The 27,890-nt window shown below is 41.5% G+C and overlaps 1 protein-coding gene across 2 annotated transcripts; it reads right to left on the minus strand.

The window, feature by feature from the left end:
• Positions 1 to 538: 538 nt before the first annotated feature.
• On the minus strand, positions 539 to 26,977 carry LOC118561600 (ATP-dependent translocase ABCB1-like). Of its 2 annotated transcripts, XM_036133802.1 has the most exons (22): positions 23,058 to 23,317; positions 22,557 to 22,681; positions 22,147 to 22,318; positions 21,945 to 22,058; positions 18,895 to 19,005; positions 18,694 to 18,819; positions 14,335 to 14,538; positions 13,988 to 14,158; positions 13,707 to 13,868; positions 13,422 to 13,613; positions 13,146 to 13,292; positions 12,960 to 13,064; positions 11,623 to 11,700; positions 10,228 to 10,311; positions 9,925 to 10,128; positions 9,747 to 9,847; positions 9,525 to 9,665; positions 8,190 to 8,346; positions 7,894 to 8,091; positions 6,746 to 6,952; positions 2,688 to 2,834; positions 539 to 2,063 (listed from the first exon to the last, which is right to left on the minus strand). In XM_036133802.1, the coding sequence occupies exons 3-22, from the start codon at positions 22,285 to 22,287 to the stop codon at positions 1,857 to 1,859; spliced, it is 2,997 nt and encodes a 998-aa protein (XP_035989695.1). In that variant the 5' UTR covers positions 22,288 to 22,318; positions 22,557 to 22,681; positions 23,058 to 23,317; the 3' UTR covers positions 539 to 1,856. The 2 variants fall into 2 exon arrangements, with proteins under 2 accessions (XP_035989695.1, XP_035989699.1); XM_036133806.1 differs by lacking the exons at positions 539 to 2,063; positions 2,688 to 2,834; positions 6,746 to 6,952; ... (1 more) ...; positions 8,190 to 8,346; positions 23,058 to 23,317 and adding exons at positions 24,881 to 25,052; positions 25,214 to 25,405; positions 25,492 to 25,543; positions 26,361 to 26,520; positions 26,941 to 26,977 and having other exon boundaries at positions 9,521 to 9,665.
• Positions 26,978 to 27,890: the final 913 nt, after the last annotated feature.

The raw sequence follows: 27,890 nt of genomic DNA on the forward strand, positions 1-27,890 counted from the left end.
AATGATGTAAAAAGAAAAAGCCCGGTTTACTATTTTTAGCCAAAGTTACAGGTTACAGTTAAAGAGTCACAGGTTGCAGACACAATGGTTTATCTCATCAAATTAAAATGTGGAAAAGTCAAAGGGCTATAAATAATATTGATTAAGAGATTAAGTGTGTACAACTTGAGAAGCGATATTAAGCTGTTTGGTGTGTTTATTGGACTAAAACCTCAGCCGTTTCCCTGAACATGAAACCGAACGCTGAATGTAATTTTTGGCTTTCTAAACAACTGTTGAAAAATATCCCTGACTTGTGATTTCAACACTGTTCTCTGAGGTTTGCTAAATTTCACAATTACTGAACTTTCCCCTCTAAACACATTTATCGGGGGGCAAAAAAAGCTAGTTATGCATGTAGATACTGTAATTTGTTGTAAAAATGTATTTGACAAATAAACATGAGAATCATGTTATTTTTCCCCCCAGTTGAACACAAACGAGAAATTGGATCAATACTTGAATATAAAATTCACATATTTATATAATAAAAAATATAATATCACACATTGTTGCTCATTCTCCCAAAAATATCACTGAACTATCACTAATACAGATACCTTTACTTTTGAATATCAACTCTGCATCAGTGGCCCCAGTATTTAAGGCATACTTTGCCTTTATATTACACTTTAAGATGCATAAGAGATCAGATATTGTTTAAAGGCAATCCACCCTAAAATGAACAGGCAAGTATAGGTCCTACACAGAGGTATAATTCTAAAAATATATTCAGTGCAACATGTTGGACTTATATCAGCTATTACTCACATTTCAGTTTATATTCACATTTTTAAACAACATTGATTAAAAAGACACCCAAACTTTAGAGCAGTGGACCCCAATCTTAACTTATAACCCACAAAATAACAGCAGCTGAAACGACCAGACACTCTATATGGTCGTTAAAATGAAGGGATAACGATATGGACCACTTTCTCCAAAATTATCCCATCTATTACTACTCTTCATCTCGTGTAACAAATATCTGCTATTAAGCATTTTTTGATTTTTTTTAAAAAAAAATCTAAAAATCATTTGTAAAATGTACACCTTTATATGAGATCTTTTGCCTCAGCCGTGGCAGGGGCGAGGAGAACATGTTAAGAAAATATATTTTTAACTTTCACTACAGTGAAAAGCATGAATCATTTAAAAAAAAATAATGATCATCTCAAAGTGGCTGTAGAGAGGATTGTGAGGTGTGCGGTATTTAAAGCGGCTTCAATGTGTGCCGCTTGGTCCTATGCAGTGTGTATCTAAGGATCAAAACAGGTCAACACAGAAATATAAACCTTGAACTACAGCTGGAAAAAAGGGTTGACTTACAAAAATCAGGGCATTAATGATGGAGAACAGGAAATACATTAAAAAAAAGCAAAGTAAGCACTCCTCTGTGTAAGGAGCCTGAAGTAGAAACCTACGGAGAGAAGGTGTTTCATAAAGCAGTTCAGTTAATGCATATGAACGGTTCCACGAACGTTGTTTAAGTTCATTTTAATTGTTGAAAGCAGAAGAAAAATTTGATTTCCAGTAAAAAATTTGCCCCTCATGAGAGAAAAAGACAAGTACAATCCAGTTATTTCTACTTTAACAAGGCAAGCTTTTTCCTCCCTCTGTGAAAATATCATAAACTGACAACAGCAGTTTAAGAGCACAGCAGTACAACCGATAACAGCCTAACTCACAAGGCGCAGCAAGCTTGTTTCAGTCTCAGCTGCTCCACTGAAGTTGTTTTGCACGGATCTGTGTAAGTGCATCAATCTGAAGGCACAAAGTGCTTCTGAAAGTGCCGGAGAGTCGCTCCCAGCCACCTCTCACTCCGTCCCGTGGCCCAGTTGTGTCGTCACCAGCATGTGGTAGACTCCCTTCTTTGCCAGCAGCTGCTGATGCGTCCCCTGTTCGACCACCACGCCTCCCTGGAAGACGGCGATGCGGTCGGCGTTGCGGATGGTGGACAGGCGGTGGGCCACGACGATGCACGTCCTGCCTTTGCTGGCCTGGTCCAGGGCGTCCTGCACCACCTGCCGAGAGACGACCAGGAAATTACAAACATTCTTCAGTGAAACTGATGTGCATTCATGAAAAAGATCAGCATCACATGGGAATTGATGAATGGATTTGCTTCTGTATCAATGGTTTCTTTAACATTTCTGTTTTCGGCAGAAGGTACGCTTTTTGGTGGCGTCTATTTCCCGAATGGTGCCAGGAAGATGTTTCTGCCATCAACCTTGAGCTCTTTCTCAGTTTTCTGTCCCATAGAAAGTTCACCTCCCTCCCGATTTCTGCATTTTCCTGCCCCTTTCAGATAATCGTTCTTCAAAAACACACAACCACCCTCGTCCTGATCATTTCCTCTTTTTCATCATACAGGTTGATCTGGAGAGATTGTGTAATTGGTAACTGGTGCATTGTTAATACGAGAACACTCTTGATTTAATATAGTTATCGTATGAGAAATGTATTCCTTTGATGCCAATGGTGTGTGGAATGTTGAGGCCTTAAATCGACCACCTAAAAATCAATACTTCTCTTGTGTCGCCACCGTCCTTTTCAGGAATTCGTGACTGATTTTGTTTGCAAAGCTGCCTGGAGACCATTTAGTAAACGTAAATCTGAACTTCACTGGTGTAACAGAAACGACAAACCTTCTCGCTCTCTGTGTCCAAAGCAGAGGTAGCCTCGTCCAGAAGCAGCACTTTGGGGTTGCGGAGGATGGCCCGGGCGATGGCTATCCGCTGCTTCTGACCGCCAGACAGCTGTGTTCCCTTATCGCCTGCCTGCGTGTTGTACTTCTGCTCAAGCAGACAGAAAAAGAGTCAGGAGCCACATGAGGGATATTAATGGAGACGGACACATTCATAGAAAGCAGCTAACCGTAATCCAGTCTCATTTTCACCGGATATTTAGCTTGTGTAATGCTGAGTAATGGCCTGTTTTTCAAGAAAGTTTCCTTCCTTCAACGTATTTTCTTCTAATTATGGAAAACAGCTTCGACCGAGTTTAAAGCAGAGGGAACAAAAGGCATCCTCTGTGAAATTACAGCTTTGAACCTGCTGTTAATAGCTCTCCATTCGTCAACAATAGATCCTGAACTGTAAATTACTAATCATTTAGCAACAAATAGAAAAACTCAATGAGCGTGAATACTTTCAAGTTTCTATTCTTTCAAACTGTAGGTATTGTTAACAGAAGTTGGTGTGAATAAAGTTAATTTAATAAATGGTTTGTTGACAATATTAAAACTGAATAAATAACAATAATAATAATAACTAGAACATTTCAGAAGAAATTTAGAACCGGGCCTGCCACGTGGTGCATACCGTCCTACCCGTAACAGTTAACGTTGCAAATCTGAGATTCCTATGTTCATCACAGACCCCGCAGTGGTCGTCGAAAGGTGCCATGCTAAGCCAATGGAGCATGTCCCTGACCTCCTAGGAGCCTCTTTCCAGCAGAGTTCCGTTGTCATGGAAACTCACTCACAGCTGCAGCCCTCTATCTAATTCATCATTATCATGTGGGGGACTGAGTGGATTGTGTGATTTTGGTGTCTCTGGAGCATTTCTGCAGCACGTAGCAGGGGCAAAATGAAGGGTAAAAATGGATATTTGACACCTCATAACTTGGAGATGCTTCAACCGATGTGGGCCAGATTTATTGTGGAGCTTTCTCTGTAAAGGCAGAATAATCCTGGCTAAGCAGAAGTTGATAGGACCTTCCTAGGGCTACAATAAGGAACTATAAGGGCTAGAAACATAATTTTTATTGTGTTTAATTCAGAACGGATGGGGGAACAAGACTAACTATCTGTTTTTGTAGGAAATATTTTAATAAACCTGCAAGAAAATCATGAAATCAAGGGGAATTTTTATGAAAATGCCCAAACAACCTAAACAAGGTCCCGAACAAATCACTATAACTGAAAAAGTATAAGAGATATCAAAATAATTATTTTTCATTGTCAGTATCAGCAGGCTTTGGAGAACAACAGTGCTTATTTTTATGTTTGTACAAAAATCGGTGTAAGCATGGCAACGATGTAAATAAGTTAATCATTTGGGGGGATGCAAGTCTGATCCTGTTTCAGCTATTTGCAAATTTGCTACTCCCGAACAAATTGTTCCTGTAGCAGAACCGTAACAGTTGTCCACAAAATTCCTATTTTGTGCCAGAAGGGTCTGAACATCAATGTGTTAAAGTCTCATGCCTGTCGATCAAACGGTTTAGGAGAAGCGACGATGTGAAAACATGTGTTGTTTGGGAATGTCAGGTGTCATTTTTCAAGACAGCTTCATAGAAAATGAATGGAGGGCGTTCTGACTTTTTGCCGCTCTGGGGCAATTTGGGAAAATTCTGTAAATGCTACACCAATGAGGGTTGCATTTTCTGAATCCAGACAAAAATACCTACGTTTTGGTGCATTTGTCTACAAAGAGTGAAAATTCAACGAGTAGGCTGAAGTTGTTGGGAGTTATGAAATCTTTGAAAACGTTAAAGTTACCTACTCTAGCTGTATAAGAATTCTGCCATAGACTTCCATTATAAACGATGAGTCCGCTGAATTTTGGACATGAACTTTGAGGACTAACTGTAAAAAAAAAAAAAAAAACATAAAATATATCCACATCCTGTTTTCACTTCTGAATAGATAAAAGATATATCTACAAACTGTAAGTTAAACGGTGTTTGTAGGTGAAAGTATGACGACAGTAAAGCGTTAAAAATTGTCATTTCAAGGTTTTCTCTGTATCTGATTCCATTCATTCCTATGGGACTTTTGGGAAGGATTTTTCGCTAATTACGTCGCCATGGTAACTCAAAACCCCAATAAAAATAACAGCACACATCTCACGATGGAGCCCCACGTTTTGATACCTATATTGTGAGGGTGCACGCTACGGTTCGGGCCGCAATAACGGACGACTAATTAAGAATAATAATAGAGAGACGTGTTTAGAGGTGCATAGTATTAGGTGCCTCCATGCATTTGCAATGGCAGGCCCAAATAATAATAATATCCAAATATTTCTGGAACTGAGGAAGTAATAAGTATAATAACTGTGTGTTTGAGCCTGAGAGATAGAAGAGAAGAGGCGGAGCCATTTAGCTTGCAAGCTTCGGGCCTCTCGGCCGAGTTCGGCCAGCAGCGTCAGAACTCTCCTTCCAGCTGTTTTCAGTCACGGAGTTAAAACCTTTATATTATATATTTTACCTCAGCCGTGGCAGGAGCGAGGAGAACATGTTAAGAAAATATTTTGTAAGTATAATATTTTATATTTATATTTTATATAAATATTTTTAACTGCAGTGAAATGGATGGGTGCACACTTCAGAGACAAAACCTTGATACATCCAGGGATCTGATACAGTTAATCTTGGTATAGAAAGCTGAAGAGTCAGGTTTGTAAATAATAAAATTAGATTTCGGTTTGACCCACTCTGTTCACAGTGGTCCCCAATATTAATGTCGTCACTCTTCAGTTTTTCTGGACTTCCTCTGAGAAAAACGTTTCTCCTCGGCCAATCACTGAAAAGCAGTGTGTTCAGTCAAAACTCCTCTCGCGTTTGGAAAGTGAGCGGAGCCGTGCCGAATAAGAGCCGGTGGAACTGGGCCTTATCAGGTTCTATTGTTTCAGGTTGGAGCACAAGTCGTTCATAGAACCCAGCAGGAAGTAAACGTTCCCCCTGAACAGTCTCTGTACTTCCTGTCTTATCTGTAACTGTATCACAATTATCATGGTGTACTGTTATACTGTTAAAAAGTCAAATAGAGATACTTCTATCATTAAATGCTTTAAATCATTATCATGGCATATGTGGCACCATATTTTTGTTGCTGCGAATGAGAGTGACACTTACATACGTTCATGTAGTATCAGCCCCTTAAAGGCATACTATGCAACATTTTTCAGTTAATTAATGTGTTCCATACCGTTTTGGATGATTAAATGAGTCATTTCAGGTCGAACAAAGGTTTTCTCGGCCGCCCTGGGGGTCTGTGGGGGAAATACCGCACTTGCAATTGCAAGAGCTCACGGCCCGCACACACAGAAGTCTCGCTTTACGGCGAGAACTCCATGTGTTTTTGCCCTGCCATTCACTATATGCACCGCGAAAGCAACAACAAAGAACCGCGTGTTAACGTCAAATAAACATGCAAGCATATCGAGTTTTATTATTATTATTATTATTTTTTATTTATTTTTTTATGTTGGCGAGACGCTACCGCGGCGGCCGCGGCGGCTGCTGCGGCTTGGCGAGGCGGTGGCGGTAGCGTCTCGCCAACATAAAAAATTAAAAAAAAAAAAAAAATAATAATAAAACTTGGCGAGGCGGTCGCCGCCGCCTCGCCAAGATAGCGCTGCGGGAAGCTTGATGTTCATACCTTCACTGTGTTAGTCATTGTTTGCACTGCCGTTTTTTTCACTTTTCGTTGCGTTCGCCTGTCTGCTAAGCTCAAAACAACCGTGCCTGGCTTGACGGAGAATCCAGAACAGCTGAGCATCTTTACGACAGTGCACTTTTACTTTCGCCCTCTGGGGGGAGCCTCGCTGGAAAATCAACCCCGGTTGCATAGTATACCTTTAAAGGAATGTCCCATTTCTTAGCGAGATATTTTAAACACGGACTGAACTAAGTGGCTGTAGATGGGAATGGGTTCTTTAAGCTGCTGTGTTTCATCTAAAACAATGAATGCCTTTACCTGAGGTAGTTCGTTTATGAAGTTATGAATGTTGGCAGCTTTGGCTGCGGCCTCGATCTCCTCCATGGTGACGCTGCGGCTGTTGTCCCCGTAGGCGATGTTCTCCGCCAGCGTGCAGTCGAACAGCACTGGCTCCTGGGACACGATGCCGATCTGAGACCTGAGCCAGTGGATGTTCAGCCGTTTGACGTCGATGCTGTCCATCACCTGGAGGACGAAGCATGTCCTAAATCAAGTGTGTGAACAGGTGTTCTCTCATTTAAACTCTTAAAAAATTTGCTTTTTTTCTGACCAAAAGATTTAAGAAATTATATAATGATAAAATAATCCTCCAGTAACATTTCATTATGTTTGGGTGAACTCCTTAAGAAAGTACGACTAAGTGGTTCATTACCAAAACAGCAGAAGCAGACAGATTTAACTCTTTCAAACATTTAGAGAGATAATGAACTGAATTAATTTCCCATTTAGCTGGACAGTCTATCTGGGTTTTGTGTTTGGATGAACCCAAAGCACAATGATATTAATACCGTTTAAGTTAAGTATTTGTTTATCGTCATTATGACATTCACCTGAATCATCACTTATGCCACATTTTCAGAATATGGTGTAGCCTTAAGGGTAGTAAAGGTTGCAGGTCTATGATCTATGATCTATGGGCCATGGACTTTCCAGGATGTTCTTGGTCTCAGATTAAAAAGCTGAAAGGCTGAGCCTCGAGCCCAATAGGAATGACGACTGTATTATAAGCTTCTTTATTTGCTTAGTCATGCTCAGCATGAAACACTCTTTTTTGATGTAATCTTATCCTCCTTTGACCTGTTGTGGAAAATGTTATTGATGTATGTAACTCTGATCATATTTTGTCTGAAAGCACCTGCATAACTTTCCCATGGGAAAGAAGCTCTCATGCTTACAGATTTACTATTGTGTTTCCACATCCAAGGACACAGAGGGGAAGGTAAAGGGTCTCTATCTGAAGTCAATGTTGGTGTTTTCCTATTTTTATAAATGAAAGTTCACCTGGTGATTAACCTTGCATTATCTCCATTAGCCATAAACCCACAGTGGTTTACGGTTCAGCTAAACATTAACTATCAGACAGGAGGAGGCGGAGCCAGGCAGCCGGCTGGAGGTCTCTGTCTTACCACTCTGCCGTCTCTGGGGTCGTAGAACCTCTCCAGCAGCTGGATGGTGGTGCTCTTTCCACAGCCGCTGCTCCCCACCAGGGCCAGAGTCTCCCCCTTCTTCACGCTCAGATTCAGGCCCCGCAGGATGGGCACGTCCGGCCGCGATGGATAGTTAAACTTCACGTCCTCGAAGCTCACGTTGCCGTCAAACATATCCTGACAGATCAGCGACAGATGAGTTACATTGCCATTAATTGGTGTGTAGACCGTACGGTTTAAGCATGGTAGTTGGTGTCTGTGGCTTTGTATCTTACAGGCGACTCGCCCCGCTCGGACAAATTGTCGATCTCGGGCTCCTTGTTCAACAGCATCATGAGGTGGGAGGCAGACATTTTGGCCTTGGCGTAGTTTGGAGCGAAGGAGTTGGCCTCTCCGAGTGCCAAGGCGCCGAACAGGACGGCAGAGATTACGCTGACGCAGAAAGCCAAACACACATTAGGTTCCTCTCACACTGGAGAGCGTAAACTATTCACACAGCTGATTTAAGTAAGGTCCCCTGTGTGTATTTATACGCAGCATCATGAACCCTGTGAACCTTTCCGCATTTTGTCACAGGAAATTCAAAAGAATAAAGACCCTGAACATATGGTCAGAGCTACAGTGGACTGGCTCATATTACAGCATATTTTAGAGCTAGAACGTCCTAGTCAAAGTCCAGACTCAAATCTAACTGTAGGAAGACTTGACCTTGTTGATCGTAAGATGCTGCTTCATTATTCCACAGATAATGTTGTTTTCCTCGTGATTCCATCTATTTTGGGATGTAGCCCTGTGCGAAACACCCACACGACATGATGCTACCACCTCCGTGTTGCTGGGTGTATTAGCAAACAATAATCTGGATTTTTATTGTTGCCTTTTGGAAAATGGCCTCTTCGCTAAGTGGCCTTTCAGCAAATGTTGATAAGGGGCATCGCTTCACTGCGGGACAAAGAACCCCTTCCTTAACCGTGTGGTGGCTGGAGATCCCTGTGAGCTCTGCCAAACTGTTTAGAGATGTACTAATTTACTTGACATAAAGGAGAAAGATTGTTATTCTGTAATTTCGCTAAATAATTCTGACAATTTGTGTCTCAGTGTGTCACACTAATTAGTGTCATAATTAGTGTCACACACTGAGAAATAAATACTTTTTTCTATAAACAGTGTAATTAAGTTTCTGATTCCAGCTGTAATTGTCTTCTGTGGCTTTCATCTAGTTTCCTAGACGGCTTCTTTTGGTTTTTATAATCACCATAGTTTGCTCCAGAGACTCTAAAACGAGAGGAGTTAATATTTACTGTGGTCTTATAGCTCGGTGGACTTTGGATTTTCTCTTCAGATAACAGGCAGAGTACAAACGGGGTCCGTCTCTCTATGCAGCAGTAAACTGTTCAATAACTGTATGATCCCAGCACGTGTTTGTGTATTGTGTGTAGTGAATCACCACAAAAGCATGTGCAATGATTAACGCCATAAAAAATACATCCAGTCAGAGCAATAAGGTTTGCCCAAGATGTTCTCTAGTTTGCACGCAAACTGTAAATTATTTTATTTCTGATCCCAAACTGACTTTTGAACACCTGATTAGGAGATGGGACATAACTCACAGGAATACTGCCTCCACCTCCATCCTGCCCTCCACAATGAGCCAGGCTCCGAAACGGAAACAGGCCGCGTAGGCAAAGTGGATCATAGCCTGGGAGAAGGAGAAGGTGAAGCCGTACACATGGGCCATTTTCTGAGAGTTCCTGCGCAGATATTGTGGAAAAGTTAACTTCCTGATGAGAAACTTTCTGCTTAATCACATTTGATTGGACATCTGCGCTTACTTATATGGAACTACGAGATTTTCCTGATATAAAGACTCAAATTTTGGTTCTCTGGTGAGAGAGGCGACAGTACGAATGTTCTCTATGGCCTCTGTTGCAATCTGTGGAGACAGCATTAAAAAAAAACATTAGTTTGATCCCAGAGTCTGTGGTAACCTCTGCAGAGGGTGAATCCCACCTTCCCAGCCTTCTCCAGCTCCTTCTTATCTTCTGCTGCATGCCCCGTGAGCATTTTCATCTGCACGGCTCCGGCCAAAGCAATGACGGGCACCACGGCCAGAATCAGCAGAGTCAGCTCCCAGCCGTACACGAAGGCCAGGATCACACCGGTGCCGAGGTTGGCAATGTTCTGGGCGAATGTTGCCAGGCGTACCCCTGAGGCCTGGAGAGTAAGGTAAAGAAAAGCAAGACTGGCGATTTTAGCCAATGGATCACAGCTACAGCCTTCATCGGGACAGACGCTTCAGCTGATGGGACTCACCCCCTGAACTTGGGCTGCGTCTGTAGCCAGCCTGGTAGTAAGCGCACCGACACTGTTTTTGGGGCTGTCAAACCAACCGAGATCCTGCAGCGCAACAAAGACAAACATGTTCCATGACTCGGAGACATAAATAACATAAGATCACAAAACAGCGATATTTCCCGCTTGAATATCGGTGTTCTTCTTTCATAGTGATCCAAAATGAGAAACCATCAAAGACATCCTGCCAGTGATACATTTGTCTTGCGACCCAGTCCATCTGGGTTTCTGATTGTGAGATCCAGTTATTCATTTGGTTCCCTTCTCTTTATTTTAGTAAAGAATAACTATGAACATTTTATGGCTATTTCTACACAGTATATTACTCCTACATTTTAGCTCCTATTTTTCTCTGCTCATACTGTCTGCAATCATTACCACAGCTATTTCTTTCACGCAGGTCAATGAAATTAAATACAAGCTCAGGGAAAATAAATATTCTGGATCTCATAGCAGAAATTCGCCTACTGCTCTTCTCTGGCAGGAAGCTCTGGAGATTTTCATTGCCTGTTACCTCGTCACCATGTTTGGTGGCGGATAACCACGGGTTCTCATTCATCCAGCCTTGTTTGTCACATTCCCAGTTCTTTTAATCTTATTTAATTAATCTTCTGCCCGGCAAATGAGTAAGCTTAGGCTAGAGGGTATTTTCTTCCTTACTTCCTTACTTATGAAAAAGCAGCATATCTCTGGGTTAGTTGAATAGCATGTTCTGCTATGTTTCCCATTTTGAATAGTGGTTAAGCAATATGGGACTACGTGGTAGGATTACCAGATAAACACTGATCAACCTTAAAGAATAAAGTATCAATTTAAAAAATGCTTTCTTAAAATGTATGTTATAGGAAATATTAGAGCTGCAAATAGCTGCAGGACCACTAATTCATTTTAAAACATTTATGTTTTTAAAAAAATATGTGTTTTCCCCCCTGAATAACGATACTAATATCAAAGGTTGTTTTTTTAAGATGATCTCTTCAAAATAATAATAATAATAATAATAATAATAATTTAAAAAATTCTCTTTATCTCTACACATCTTTACCAGGGGCTGCTATAAACACAGTGGGTTTCTGCATATTTTAACAGATTTTGAGGATCTACTTATAGTTTGGATATTTATCTGAACTAAAGAATGCAAATTTCAATACTGATTATTTGTGAAAATATCTCGTCACGTCTATATAGATGGTCTGTAGTTTAAAAGTAGATATTTAATAATTCACATTAGTAATAACAAAAGAGAGCAAAAAGGAAAGTCCACCATTCACACTTCCTGAGATTCAACAGGTCCAGCCTGATTTAACCAACATTTACAAAAAAAAGTCACCAAGATGAGTCTTTCATTTCACACACCTGTCTCAACATGGACTTGAAGGCCCCAAGCCTCAGCTTCAAGGTGAGAACCTCTCCAGATTTTCCAAAACAGAATCCCTGATTTTTAAAAAAGCAAAGAAAAAAAAAAGACAGGAAACACATCAGACAGACATTTGCTGGGAGGTCGTGTCAGATGCATTAATTAAACATCAGCAGCTTAGTAATCTGATGAAGTGTTCGAAGGTGACACCATAGGAGGACCTGTGAAGTAACATAACACTGTGGATCAGGTTAGGGTGACAACACAATATGTGTGTGTGTGTGTGTGTTTGTATATATATATATATATATATATATATATATATATATATATATATATATATATATATATATATATATATATATATATATATATATATATACATAGGTGGTGTTGCACCCATCGGGAGGCACCATGTTGCGTCACCATTTCTGATTTCGGAAGCCAAGAGCGGCCAAGCTTGTCAGCCATAACCATTTTCCCTATCTGTCTTTTATATGAAGACATGTTGTTGGTGGGGGAGGAGTATGAAAACAAGCAAAGACGACCGTAGCTCATTCTATTTGCCGTTTTCTGTTGAAATGGAGGACTATCCATGGACCAGCGATAGGAAAGAAGAAGTAACAGAGAAAAGAAAAAGTAGTAACAACCGGGAGAAAATGAGAGTCTATATCTGCAGAGCGATTATTACCAGGTGGAGATAATTCATGAGGGAACGGGGATATAAAATGAATGCGGAGGTTGCAAGCTTTCTGCTGGACAGGTAAGTTAATTCAATAGAACAATGAAGTTTATTTTGGTTTTCTGTTAGAAACAGGGCAGTGTAGTAAAGCACATGACTTATTTAGTATCTGTGTCAATAGCCAACATCTGGCTTTCTAATAGTTCTGGGGTTCTGCTGGTCGACGGCGCCACATCTGTTTATGTCAGCTCATCGCGCCTGTTACCGGGGTTAAATAAAAACTCAAAATTTTTCGGGTATAATTTAGCTCAAATTAAAAATAAAAAGTCTTCATCTGTATTAACAGCTGGGAGCAGTAGCAAATTTATATCATTGCCGAGTTGCAGTCAGCTGACCGCCCAAAAACAGCCCAAGGGTCACAAATGGCCCCTGAGCCACACTTTGGACACCCCTGGTTTAATTTGTTTGAATTTCCATTATAGTTTCTGCCCAGCCTTTAATTTTATTTTACATTTTGTTCTTTCAGTAAAATTTCCTTTGAATTGTTCACTTTAGTACGGCTTTATAATCTGCTCTTTTTTTTCCTTTCTTTTTTCAATGACCAACATCCTGCTTGTGCCTACTGAGAACAAGAGCCGCGGAGTGTGTGCCTACCTGTAGAAACATGGTGAAAAAGCAAACAACTCCCATCATGACGAACATGAGGGAAAAGAAGTTGGCTCTTTGCCTGATAACCGTCTGATCTGGCTCTGCAAACACCTGAAAAGAAAAAAAAACAATTTGCTACAAAGTCTACAGAAGAAAGGAAAAGAAATTATTACAGCACTGGCAGCGACTTACAGTGATAATCTTGGAGAAGAGGATGGCAAACAGAGGCTGTAGGGCTCCGTTTATGGCGGCGCAGATCAGCCCCACCAGAATATAAGGCCACTCTGAAGCGTTGAGACGCAGCACCTTAAAGAGCGACACCATGGGGACGTCCTCATCCTGCAGAGGGAATATTTGAGTCACGTAAAAGGATTCAGGACAAAGTTGGAGGTTAAGCATTTTAATTTTTCCATGTTTTTTTTCTTCACTAACTTGATCCCTCTCCAGAAATCTAACCTGGGAGTTTACCTCTTCTGTTTTGTCCTCGTCCTCCTTTTCCTGTTTTTTGTCTCCCTTCTCTCCAATTGAAGCTGCAAATGACGAGCCTCTGGTAGATTTCCTCCTCAGCAGCGGCGACTCAATGACGTTGTTGTGAATGGGACTTTTCTCACCCGCCGAGAGATTGTCTTCATCCTCCCCTTCATCTGCTTTCTGGAAGGTCTGCGGAGAGGACGAGCTTGATTTACAAAAGACCATCTTTAAAGCAGCAGATTTTGGAGAAACCTGCTGGCATTTCACATCTGGACCCATTACCTGCATGGTAACCAGCGTGTGGTAGACTCCTTTCTTCTCCATCAGCTCGCTGTGAGTCCCCAGCTCTACAACTTTGCCTTTCTGGAAGCCCGCAATCACATCTGCATTTCTGATGGTTGAGAGGCGGTGAGCCACGATTAGAGTGGTCCGACCCTGTCGCACCTGTGCAACGGATGAGAAAACCAGTTTACTGAAAAACTGCTGGGATGCAAAAAACAGCGCTGGAGGTCCTTTCAACAGTCCCTCTCATATTTTGGGGGCTACTTTGTCTGAAAGTGTACCTTATCCAGTGCAGCTTGAACGATGGTTTCACTCTCAGTATCCAGGGCAGATGTGGCTTCGTCCAACAGCAGGATTTTGGGTTTTCGGACCAAAGCTCGAGCGATCGCAATCCTCTGCTTCTGTCCTCCGCTCATCTGGGTTCCTCGGTCGCCGACTAGTGTCTCAAACTTCTGCTCAAATGCATAAGGCGTCCCCGTTAGCAAAACGTAAACACGATCACTTAATCATTAATTCAGTTGAAACTGTATAAATATATATATATATATATATATATATATGTATATATATATATATATATATATATATATATATATATATATATATATATATATATATCTGGCTTTACATCAGGAAGGTTCATGATGAAGTCGTAAGCATTGGCTTCCTTGGCAGCTTTTTCGATCTCCTCCTCCGTCACGTCGGGTCGGCCGTAGCGGATGTTCTCAGCGATGGTGGTGGCGAACAGGATGGGCTCCTGGCTCACCACGCCGATCATTCCCCTCAGGTAGCGCACATTAAGAGAGCGGATGTCGTGCCCATCGATGGAAACCTGCAACAACCAAGAACAGCCGATCCAGAGCCAGGGGTAGGTAGGAATGAGTTGCATGTAAGAGAAATTGTCATTTGTCATTGCATTTGTACATTCCAATTAAATTTATCTTCTGCATTTAACCTATCCTTTAGGGGAAGCAGTGGGCAGCTATCACAGCTCCCGGGGAGCTGATGAACCAGGGTTCATGCTCAGGAACCCACAGTGGCAGTCTGTGGGGATCGAACTAGGTACTTCTCACAGTGTAAGCTCAACTGCTCTAACCACGAGGCTGCCGCTCCCCTCAACAACTGAAAAGTTAGACTCCTCAGATTTGCTTGAATTTAGAAAAAAATTAATTATTTTCCACTTTATAAGTAGTTTTCTTTTAAAACGCTACTTTTACTTCAGTGCAGTTATTGACTACTCCACCCACTTCAGTGAGTGGAAAGTATGTTTTATCCAAATGTGTAGAGACAAACACCCTCTTACTTAATCTAAAGTGAAACTCCTGGTATGTAAACAAGCTGATGTTGTGCCATCAGGACATGGGCAAAAATCAAATTGATTTGGGAACAACATGTAACCTGAGGAGATATCAAAAAGGGTTGTAAGCAAAGGAATTTCACACATCTACGCAGAGACAGCCTCTCTCAGCAGGCTGCCCCTGCTATGGAGCCAGACTTCACCTCACTATCTTTCACTTCTTGCCTCTGGACTCTCGACTCTCCTTGAGAGTGCACAGGCCCACACCGGCCCATGAGGGCCATGTGGGGCTCAAAGACTCACAAGCTGAGTAAAATGTGCTTCTGTGAAACTCATTTCCTGCTGTTTCGTTGGGACAGAAACTCGCACTCGTTTCTCGTCGCTTCAATAAAGCAACACAGGGGGAAATTTTCGTCGCCCTCTTAGGAGGGGAGGACCTGACGGGGCTCGGACAACTGCTGGCATATCAATGCTAAGTCTGCAGTCTTAACTTCTGCGTCAGACGCCGGAGCAAAGAATCCATCCATGCCGAAACAGCGTTTATATTTTCTCAGCTGTTGCAGGAAACCTGACTCGAGATGGTGCAGAGCAGTCTCCTTTCCTCACCAGACAACGTGGAGAACAAGAGCTGAGCTGAAATCGCCCGCTGCACCCGGGTCAAAGACTGCATGTAGGATATCGTAGCGGCCTGTTCCGACTGCGTTTCGGCTAGCTCAAAGCAGCATACCCACTGCTTTTCCTGGAGTACTGCTTTCCCTTGGATGCCCAAAGTGAACCGGACTGGCAGAGACACCGACAGGTTTGGCAGAGAAATATACAGGGAAAGTTAAATAGTTTATTTAGAAGGCTTACATGGTGTTTTTGGAACACGTGGAGCTTACGGGGTAGCTCCTGCTAGCATTCTTTGAACCATGCCATTGCCAATGTAATTCGAGTGTGTTTTTATGGTTATAACAAACGTTATGTTATGAGTTTTATACATTGGTGGGATATTGATGTTTATGTTATCCGGTCCACTCATTACGACTAAATTAAAGCCGAAGCTTTTTATAATTAGTGCTGAAGGTCTGCTAGCCTAATGCTATTAGCTTCCAGATAACTTCCGCTCCTTCCGGATGCACGACTACAATTCATTTCAAACATAGGGTTTGTTTTGTTCGCTCCACCATCATTCGATAGTGCTATGAGCATTATTACGGCATTCATATGGAATATCATTTGTCGATTTAAAGGTGTTTTGTATTACCTTAGGATTATCTGATTTTAGCGACCAATCTCTACAGTGACCCCTAGCCTACCAGAGGTATAGGCTAGGGGTCGCTGGCTAGAAGATTACTGATGTTTAATGATGTACTGAGAAAATCATTCTTTAAAATGTTATTTCATGAAATAATGTTTGGTTTAACTCAGGATTCGCATTGTGAATGAGTTAAAACACATGCCAAATGTTGTTCTGAATTAATTAAGCTAATTTAACTTTAATTCACATTCGGAGCTCGGCAGTGAACCAGGATTGACTGAATTATTCTGATGATGCTGATGAGGATGATCAACCACTTTATTTTTTCTTTTGTGTGTACATAGTTCCTTAGCTTTCTTTTATTTTCATTTTGCTTAATAGTTTTAGTTTAAGTTTCACTAGCCTCATAGAGTGGATTTGTTGATTGAAATATGGTGTTAATTCAGATAACAGCATTATATATTGATGTTCTCTGGAGGTTTATTTTATTTCCGTTAATACATTTTTGAATTTGCAGAGAAGTTTGCTGTTAAAGGAACGGCAGTGCTCGAATCATCCCTTTCAACTATTGTCCTGATATCAGCTCTTCACTGGGCAATACCTAACAGACAGAGAGTTATTTATTAAACATTAAACAACTTTAAACAGTGCATAATAGCACAACACTGCCTTGATCTAATTTTATTTCCTGTCTGCTAAGCCTGCAGCCTGCATTTGGAGGGCGAGTTCATATAGAGTATAAAAAGACATAACTCATCACTGCAAACTTTTTTTAAGAACTATTTAAATATTTATGTTACCCGCTGTGGGTATGAGCTTCAAAAGCATTGTGTTATAAAAAAGTGACATTTGGAAACATAAGCTTCTTGCATCTGTAAATGTTATGTTTATTAATTTTTATTTTTAAAAAGAAGATTGTGCACATTATTTTACAGTTTTGTCTCTGCATCATTTCCAAAAAAATACATCAGAAAGTATCAAGAAATTACTCTGTGCTTGAGTATTACGTTCACCAAATAATATATATACTTTTATGTCAGGCCATCTTTTGGCTCCTCTACTCATTTCAGTGGACCAGAAATCTTTACTTTTTTAACTTTTATTCCATTTAGCCAAATCTATGTTGCTGAATTTCATCTAAACACAACACAGTACACTTTCCCCTGGTTTATTCAAAATACGGCATGAGAAAGTGATAGTTGTATTTAAGTTTAAGCCAGTTTTTGGTACCAAAGTATACAGAAGCTTTTGCCCGTAGCTACACTTTTCTGGATCTCTTTTAGACATGCTGTCCTCTATCGTTGAAACTGACCGAGACATCCATGTGCCATTTTAGATTCCAGTCAAAAACAATGTAATGCCTATGCTCCACTAGCAGGGCGGCAACGGTATCATTTTTTTTAATCAACATTCAAAAGAACAAAGATCCTTAGGATGGCTAAAACAGTGCAGGGCCAAGTATATGCTGAAATAATTGAAGATTGTGTTTTTCTTTGACAGTTAGTCGTTCCCTCTCAGACAAATAACTTCTCCACTCAACATGTGAATATTAACAGACGGATGTGAGATGTGAGACATAAAAGAACTGCTTCAATTTGGTTGTTGTTTGATTTAGTCCCAAATCCTTTAAAAAAAACTTTTTATTTCGGTCCCCACAATCTCTGTGTTCAAAGTAGATCCAAACATCACAGAAAAATCTTAGTTTTGAAAAATATCTGGATAAGTAGATAGAGACCCGCTGTGTTTTTAAAAAAACCCAGAGGTCTCCATCGTACACTTCCTATGGCCTCAAGTCCTTTAAAAATGAGATTTCAGAGAAAGTCCCAGAGTGACTGGGGTTTCCCAAGCCAAGTAAAAAAACAGGGCCCTTATGCTCCACCTGCTTGTCAGCTGGCTGAAAGCAGGATATTGCACTTCTTGTTTGCAAGAAAGATACATTTCACTGAGTGAAAAGGTTTCCAGCTGTAAAAGTTACCAAACAAGCAAATTATGTAAACTAATGTTTTGTGTTTCTGTAAGGCTGTCAACTGAGTACCATCCGATCAGATAACCTGACTAATAACACTGCTTATAGTAGCTTGTTACAGTATGTTTGGGTTACTCTAGAAAATGCAGAAAAGGGAAAAGAATATTCTGCAAAAAGATAATTTCAAAAAGGTACCACTAAATTTAGCCTGTTCCTTTACACAAGGCAACCTACACATATCCAAAATATGTGAATATTAAAGATAAAATAACATAACTTAATTATTTCAAAACCAGTAGAAATAAATGTAGTGTTTCTGTTTAAAATAAAAGCCATGAGATCCTCAAGCACAACTCCAGCAAAGGACAAAGGCCTCCCAAATATAACAGTCTTCCTTTCAATTTGGATTATTTTCAAACTAACTTGACTTTCCCTGGAAGTTAGTTTACAGTAACATGACAAGAGCTACAGAAACATCACTTACAGATCCTTCCTGAGGGTCGTAGAACCTCTGGAGCAGCTGGATAGTCGTGCTTTTACCACATCCACTGCTGCCCACCAACGCCATGGTCTGTCCACTGGTCACACTTAAACACATGTTGTCTAGTATCTGAAAATGACAGGAATGTTAGGTGTGTGATACAGTTTAAAGTAACTGTAAAAGGTTTGTGGGCTCGGGACCGACCTTGACGTCAGGCCTGGAGGGGTAGCTGAAGTGGATATCATTGAACTCTATGTTCCCTTTGATGACGTCTGGCTTATAGCCCGTCTCTGAATAGCTGTCGATGGTTGGGTTCTGTGGATAAAACCATGTGTAATGGTTGTATTTTGGCAAAAACAAGAATGAAGGAAATTAGGATTCCTTTAATAACCTCAAACGAATAATAGGAGGAAGGCTGTTGGCCATGCTCAAGCTAACCTGGAAGGTTAGCTTGAGCATGTTTAACCCGACCAAATTTTTATTTCCACTGTTCTTTGTGTTTAGACTGCTTTTCTTGGTGCAGCAAGACTCAAACACACACAGGAAAAGATTATTCTCCCTTAATTTGTAGCTGATGTTGTGCAAAAATATTATAGCCATGATAAGAGAATGAATTAAGTCAAATTGAATTCTGAACATGTACCATGGGGGAGGGACCAGAAGGAATTTCACCACCCTGCTGCAAAGACAGTCTTTCAGCAGGGGTGCCCCTGGTGTTGAGCCAATCCCCTCCCCTCAGAGGATCCCTTCAGACTGCACTTCTCAGCCTCCTTCAGTCTACCCCTGGCCAGATCCAGTCTTCACCTTCTTCCTGCCTGAGTCAAAGGAGGAGGGAGGCTGGCCTGAACCACAAGGCCTCACGAGGCCGAAAGACAGAAGCCAGCACCTGGGAGAAATCCCTGTTCGCCCAGGGGATGTAACTGGGAAAATCAGAGTTAAGTCTGCTGTCTTAACTTCAGCATAAAACGGCAGAGGAAAGGATCCCACAATGCCAAAAACAGCTTTGTTTATTTCTTCTCAGCCTTTACAGGAAAGCGGACTCCAGACGGAGCTGAAAAGCCAGGACAGGACCCACTCTCCCATGTTGAGGGGGAAAATTTGCTCAAATCATGGCTGCAACCGGGTCAAAGGACGCCGCTGACGATCCCGACCACGTCTCCGCTCATGACCACATGTCTACTGCTAAGCCACTAGCCGCTGCTGAAGAAATGATGTTTTCCCTTTCAGTGCTCCCTTCCTTGGATGACCAAAGTAGACTGAACTCACATGAGGCGCCAACAGATAGGCCAGGATTGAGGCAGGGAAAGGTTACACGGTCATTGGGAAATGTTTGTGTTATGCGTTTACATGGTGTTTTTAAACACAAAGAGCTAACGGAATTATCTCATGTTAGCATTTGGTACCCTATCATTGCAGATGTGATTCGGGTGTGTTTTTATGGTTATAACAAACGTTATCTCCACAAGGGTTTCATACATTGATGGGATATTAATGTTTATGTTACCCGGCCCACTCATTATGACTCAAAAATAAAGCTAAAGTCTTTAAAGCTAGCGCCGAAAGTCCGCTAGCCAAAATGCTATTAGCCCGGTAACTTCCGATTTCCGGTTATTTAACAAAAGTCATTTTAAAGCATAAGGCTTGTTCATTTCGCTTTAAGATGAACTTTTGCCTACCAGTCCGGCGCGCATGCGCGAAAAACCCGGATCAAAACAATAACAATGAATTGGTCTATATTTAGCATCAGCTCTCTGCAAAACATGCCTCAATCCTTTCCAGAGACAAGCTTCCGATGGAACTGAGCTTTCAGTGACTGTCCTCTTGTCCACAGGAGACCAGTGACTCTTTATTTTTCCACATCATGGCTGGTGAACATTTGGCAAATCTGAAAATGGAGAATCGGATCTCCCTTATCAGATTTGAGGTAGGATGTAGTGCCATAAAGTCATGATGAGAAAAATGAAGTGAGATCGAATTCTGAACATGTAACTGGAGGACAACTCAAAAGAGGGTTGTGAGCAGAGGAATTTCACACTTCCAGAGAGACAGCCCTCTCTGCAGGGTGCGATCAGTGCAAAAAGCTTGCTCCCACAGACTACACCCCTCGGTTTCTTCTTCACTTCCTGCCTGGGACTCCGGAGAAGAGGGGGCAGGGTATACCAGACTGCATGCAGGACCTCGGAGCTGCCTGCTCCGACCACATTTTGGCTAGCTCATGGCCGCATGTCTACTGCTGCTACCCCTTTCGGCAGTGGGCTAGCAGGCTAAGAACCAACGTATCCTCTGCTTTCACTGCTATCTTCCTTGGATGGCCAAAGTGGACTGAACTCACACGAGGCACTGACAGGTCTGGCAGGATGAGCAGGTAGAGTTACATGTTTTTTGTTGGAAAGCTTGTGTAATGCGTACATGGTGTTTTTAATCCCAAAGAGCTAACATCGGCCATTGCCGATGTGATTAGAGTGTGTTTTTATGGTTATAACAAATGTTATGTCCACAAGGGTTTCATACCATGATGGGATATTAATGTATATATCCGGCTCATTATGATGAAAAATAAAGCTGGAGCTTTTTTAAAGTTAGCGCCGAAAATCCGCTAGCCAGAATGCTATTTAGCTCCCGGTGACTTCCTGTTTCCATTTATTCAGTTACGATCAGATCAAGCATAAAGCTTGCTCGTTTCGCTACGCCATCGTTCGATAGTGCTGTAAGTTTTATTACCACATTAATATGGAATATTAATGTCGACTTAAAGATGTTTTGTTTAACTTTAGGATTAGCCGATTTTAGCGACCAATCCCCACACCGACCCCTAGCCTACCAGAGGTATAATCGCATTAATAAAAATCGAGCGTTCTAGAGGTTTACTGATGTTTACTGAGAAAATTATTCTTTAAAATGTTATTTCATGAAATGTTTTGTTTAACTCAGGATTTGCATTGCGAATGGGTTGAAACACATGCCAAATGTCGTTCTAAATTAGTTAGGCTAATTTAACTCCATTCCATGTTCTTTAAGTCAGATCTGCAGTGAACCACGATTCACTGCAATATTCTGATGATGACCACTTTTATGTTCTCTTTTGTCTTTTTGCATGTACATATTTCCTTAGTTTAGCTTCTTTTTATCTTCATTCTGCTTAATAGTTTTAGTTTAAGTTTCACTACTCTAGTAGAGGATTGAAATATAGTGTTAATTCAGATAAACAGCATTATATAGTGATGTTCTCTGGATAAAAATTGTGCATTACTCACATGATCGATGATGTTGTACACCTTATAGGCAGCTCCGCGGGCGCTAGCAAATGCCTGGATGTTGGGAGATGTCTGCCCCATTGCGAACACGCCAATAATGACGACAAAGAGCACCTAATAAAAGGTAATTTTGTTATTAGCTTCAGCAAAAGCTTTTTTGAAGGAGCAAAATACCTCAGGCAGTCAAAGCGCGTTTGCTTACTGTGAGCACAGATCCGATGGTGTACTCATTGCTCAGGATGAGGGTGCTGCCGTACCAAAAGGCCAGAGCGTAAGAAAAGTAGATAATCAGAAAGGTGAACCCCATGGCGATGTTGGCAGAGATCGCCTTCCTTATTCCCATTGATTTTGCATCCTCCAAGTCCTTGTGATATCTAGGATGTAGTGCACGTGGCCAGAGGCAGGCATGGAAAAGGGCCAAAACATGCACGAGAGAAATTTGATTGCAACGAAACAGAAACCCCAACAAATGCAGGATCAGCATGTGCACAAAAGGGTTTTATTCAGTTACAGCCTTTCTCTGTTGACATTACTCATCACTAATCACTCCTGTACAAAAAAATCCTGTATTTAAATGAAACTGCATCTGATGTCTAGCGACTACACACACACCTCTCGATCTCCTTCTTTTGGCCGCTGAAGGCGTACACCGTCCTGATGGCAGAGAGCACTTCCTCTGCTACAGCACCAGCTTTGGCATATGCACTCTGCTCTTTGGTAGTGAAGTTTGCCAGCAGCTGTTCAAACGGGGGAAAGAGGCAAAATGAGACTGAGACTATCATAAAGAAATACTGATGTTTTAAATTCAGGAGAACTGCATTCCCGTGACATCATGAATAATAAACATCAACAATAAGAAAGGTCTAAAAATGCTCTTAGTTCTGATTTTGTACCAAAGTCTAAGTGTTTTGGTATAATAAGGGTATTTTTCAGGACCGGCTTGGGGCATAAGCATCATTAAATAAACAACATTCAACTGAGGCTGACATCCTTCACTCATCCACTGTGTAAAAATGACTTTATTAAAAAATAACAACCATGCTTGTTTTTTTTTTTAAGTCACATTACTTTCCATTTTTAATAGAAATAATGTCATGATTTTGGTACTGTTACCTGGTCTGTTCACCCATTTCACACCTGTTGTTACTCCACCCTGTTCTCATTACTGCTCACCTGTTCCACCTGCGTTTGACAGTATATATTCACCCTTCAGACAAGACAGCAGTGCCAGTTTATTTCGTCCTAGTGATTGATCTATTCCAGCGTTTTTGTATTCTGATTACCTGTCCCTGACCTGTTCTGTTCCTTGACCTCCGAGTTTGCCTGTTCCTTCCTGATCCGTTTGCCTGTTTCTAGACGCCCGCCCGACTTGATCCTGCTTGATCTCTGTTTACCCATGTACCGATCTCTGGACTGTGACCCGACTTCGCTCTGGATTATCCCTTGGTACCTCATCGGCTTTCTGACCTCCTGTTACCGACCATTGACCACATTCTGGACATCGTCTCCTGCTCGACCCCGTTGGATTTTCCTGCCCTCGACTGTCTTCACGGTTTTGACCTTAGCCTGTCCCCCGACCACTGCTTCACCAGAACTGAACATAAGACCAGAGGTTCCCGCTGAGATCACCGGCGCCGTCCGCTCAGTTATTCACAATAAACTGTTTGTTCATCTTGAATACTGAATCCTTCTGTTCTGAGTTCTGACAAATAATGCTCGCAGTGGAAGAAAAAATGGAAACAACGTATACCCGTTTTAAATGACTGAAAAAGAAAGAGTCAATACAAAGCATTTCACCATGTCTCTTATCTGCTACCTAAACTATATTTCCCATAATGAACTGATTATTTGTCATAATTCATAGAGTTAACAGAATTGGATTAAATAGCTTTGAAATAAATGGTAATTCTTTTTGTTGGTGGCGCTATTTAAATATTCAAGAAAATATTAGATTGGATCAGATTAAATTCATTGACCATCTTTTGCTGATAATAAACAGACCTGATTTAAATGTTTGACCACTTTATTAAGGTTTCTTAGATGGTGAGGTTCTTGACTTTTGAGCAATGTTATTGGTATAACAGAGACCAGCGCTTTAAAAGGATCATTCAAGGTAAGTGTTGAAAACCCTAAGAACATTGTACTTACTGTCAAGCACGGTGGTAGCAGCATAATGCTGTGGGTCAGCTTTGCTGCAGTACGCACCGGTGCTTTAGGATGAAGTTGCCAGAGCACCAGATAACAACAGCTTGTCTCTAGGTGTTCGTACAGGACAACAGATCCAAACCACACGTTAAATCAGGTTTGGACTGAATTAAAGCGGGCTTAAATTTGGCATCTGGCCCAACCTCAACCCTAATGAACATATTTTACAAAATTCTATTTGAAACTCTTCCGGTTCAGCCAGGAAGAGCGATAAAGCTCAGACTTAAATCAGTAGCTTGTTGATAGGTACAAAAATCTCTGCCACTTTTCAAGGGATTTTCAGCTAGATTAACAATATATTCTAAATTTGGAACAATATTCTTGTTTTTAAAAACCTAAGAAGTTTGTTGTATAATTGGAAAAAATATTAGACAGTGAGTCAACACGTTGGTGCATAAAGAGGTCAGTGAAGCTACAGCCATACCATAAGACTTTTCAATGCTAAAGAAATGTCTTGTAAAACAAACTATAGACACTATGGAAATAACTGACTTCATCAAGAGATAACCCTATTCAAAAATAATCCAGATAATAACATATCTGGTAACAGATTGGGTTTTTCTTATTTTTTTTAAGCTCCTACACTTTTAATTTTCCACTTATAACTTCTCCGATGTTTCTGTTCATCTAATCCTCTGATCAAACAAATTATGAGTCTCTATGATCAATACTAAAATCAATAAAAGGCAGAAGAAATCTAATATCTAAAAAGAGAGCTTAAGCTACTGTACCTTACTGAAAAGTGCGGCTGATATCCCTAGGGCCGGGCTAACAGCGAGGATGACAAGCGTGAGTTTCCAGCCTTTGATAAAGCCGATGATGAAAGAGGCAAAAAAGCTGGTGAAACGTTGGATCAGCATCCCCACCTTGTCACCAATGCCCTCTTGGATCTTGTAGACATCACTGGAGATGTAAACACAACCAAAGAGTCCACCAACGAACCTCTGAGCAATGCGACGTTACCACTTCTCAGACTCAACATAAACCTTTGGCCCCTGCACAGTGCTTACACTGGCCTGACATGAAATGGTGTGCGTGTAGTGTGTGATTTCTCTGCTACCCACTCTGTGAGCCGCGTGTTGAGCTCTCCTGTCTCGTTGACGTCGAACCAGCCGATGTCCTGCTGCATGATTCTGTGGAAAAACAACTTGCGGATGCGTTTGACCTGCCGTCCGGCCGCCAGAGTCCAGAGGGACACCTGCAGGTAGGCCGCAATTAGCACCACGGCTCCCAAGATGGAGTAGTAGATGGCAAAGCTGAGGGCGCGGACACACAAAGCACGACTTAGAACCTGATTTGGACATGATTCCTTTCAGTAAAGCTCATGTTGTAAAAACCTCACGTAGTCATTTCCTCCTCTAATTGGTACGTCATGTTTTCCGGCAATGTGAAATCTGAAAAACAGATTTGATATAATTAGCATCAGTTCTGTAATGTTTTTACTTAGCTTAAAGATAAGAGTTCTGACATCACGTCATTGCTTCTTCCTAACAAATGTACAGCTCAGTGATCAGGTATGGATTTCAACATTATGATTGCAAAAAAAAAATTATTTAACCTCCCTCCCCCAAACTATTTCTTCTTTGTGCATTTGGGTTGATGACATCACATAAGGCATAACGTCAGCTGATCAGCTGCCGTTAAGGAGTTAGAGCTGAGATGAAGATCCACCAAAATTGCTAGGTTTAAAAACTCTGGTTTGTTGATTTGAGACGGATTACAAACATTTCTTGCTGTCAAGAACACAATTAAGTTCAGGGTTTGGTTGTATAAAGGAGCCCACTACACATGCTAAAGCCTAGATGGCAACTGGAAGAGAAGGCCGCAATCCTACATCTGCGTACATGTTTTATACGATAGATAACGTGGTAATGTAACACTGACTTGTTATAACCTTGGGGGGATAACCTCGACGTAAGGAAAATAACTAGGATAACTAAGAAAAGACTGAGATATCAAACAAGGAATAAAACATAATCTAAAAGATACCGAAATGCTAAAACAAGACAAAAACCCAAAACTGTGCAGACCGTGACAGGATCTGTTTCCTAATGCCTTATGTAATGTCACCAGATGCACCAGCAAGTGGAAGCTATTCATATAAGGGTAGATTTTGATTCTATCTAAAGTATGTCTAATTTACTTTGGAGAAAGGTAAGGTTGGTTACTTTAAACACACACACACACACACACACACACAAGAATACTTACTGGGGTAGTCCATGCTGATGCTGGATGAAGCGCTGTTAACAAGACTATCCGTCACGTCTCCAAAGACGATAAACATAAGAGGGAGCACGAGCCCATTGGCTACTGCCATCACAGTCCCAACAAAAAGCATTAGAATGTCCCAGCTGTCTGCAAACCTGAACTACACAAGAAACAGAGACATAAGAGAGGCCTTGTACGAGACTATTATCCAAAAACAGCAGGAGACTGGTGGAGGTAAGCCGAACAACAGCAGGATGTAACCATCCAATCGCTGACTTCCCTTCTTACTGTACTTTTCACACACACTTCCCTTCTTACTATACTTTACACACACACACACACACACACACACACACACACACACACACACACACACACACACACACACTGTCCTGTTATGCTTGTAAGACTGTACCCCTTTTCATATTTCACAGTATTCTCAGTAAGAAGTTTTTACTTCTTTCTGTTCACACACACTTTTATCCATGTAAAAGGGAAACCAAATAACTGCTTGAGAGAAATATTTACAGATGAAGACCAGCTTTTCTTACAAGAAAAGATCAGGGTCATCTGATCTTACCACAGACAATGGGCCGACTATGGGCTCCTTTGGCTCTTTTTCCTTCTTCTTCTTCTTCTTCTTCTTCTTCCTTTTATCATCATACTCTTCCTTCTCACTGTAAGAGTTGTGCACAAAAGAGGTTGTCAAACAAACATAGCTCTTTTTTTGGTCACCCTAAAGATTGTTGTTGTACCATATTAAAGCCATGATAAAATAATTGATGTCAGATTGAATTCTGGCCATATAGCCAGTGGACAACTCAGAAGGGGGTTGTGTGAAACAGTTTCACGCTTTCAAGCTGGGACGGCCTCCCTCTCAGCAGGGTGCCTGCTGTAAACCCAAAGTACTCACCCCCACATACAAAGGTCAGGGCACTCCTAGCAGAGACCCAGTCTATTCCTGCAAGCTACATGGAATAGTAGTGTCTGCTTCTTCTCCCATGGGGCTCCCGAGGAGAGGGGGGCTAACGAGCCACCACTGCAAGCCACATGGAAGCCAGTCTTCACACTTCCTCCAGACTTCCACTGCTTTATCCCCATTTCTTCCCGCCTGAGACAAAGGAGGAAGAATGCTGGACTGAACCATGAGGCCTCAAGGGCTTCAAAAGCCCAAGCTGCACGGAAAGTGCTGTGAAACTCATCTGCCTGCCTCGATCGAGTGACAAGAGCGAAAGAGAGGAATTATCGTCCTCTGCAGAGCGGAGGACCTGACTGAATCCGGAGAATCATCACACAGATCGAAGCTCAGTTGCACTCTGACTTCTGCGCCACGAAGTACAGAATGCCGACACAGTTTTTGTTTAATTTTGTCAGCTGTTGCAGGAAAGCGGACCAGAGACGACGGGGATCGGTCGCCTTCCCTCACCAGACAAGCTGAGAGATCAGGGACTGCAGAGCCCGACCAGGCCGATCCTGAGCACATGTCGGCTGCTGCTAAGCCACTAGCCCGCTGCTGAAAGGATCAACGCT

Source organism: Fundulus heteroclitus, chromosome 3, assembly GCF_011125445.2.
Source record: "Fundulus heteroclitus isolate FHET01 chromosome 3, MU-UCD_Fhet_4.1, whole genome shotgun sequence".
Classification (NCBI taxonomy): Eukaryota; Metazoa; Chordata; class Actinopteri; order Cyprinodontiformes; family Fundulidae; genus Fundulus; species Fundulus heteroclitus.

Coding starts and splice junctions, on each gene's coding strand:
- LOC118561600 (XM_036133802.1), bottom strand. CDS start 22,287: ATGGGAATAAGGAAGGCGATCTCTGCCAACATCGCCATGGGGTTCACC. Junction 11,701..12,959: donor TTTTCACCATGTTTCTACAG/GTAGGCACACAC, acceptor TTTAAAAATCAG/GGATTCTGTTTTGGAAAATC. Junction 8,347..9,524: donor GAGGTGGAGGCAGTATTCCT/GTGAGTTATGTC, acceptor TTTCTGCGTCAG/CGTAATCTCTGCCGTCCTGT.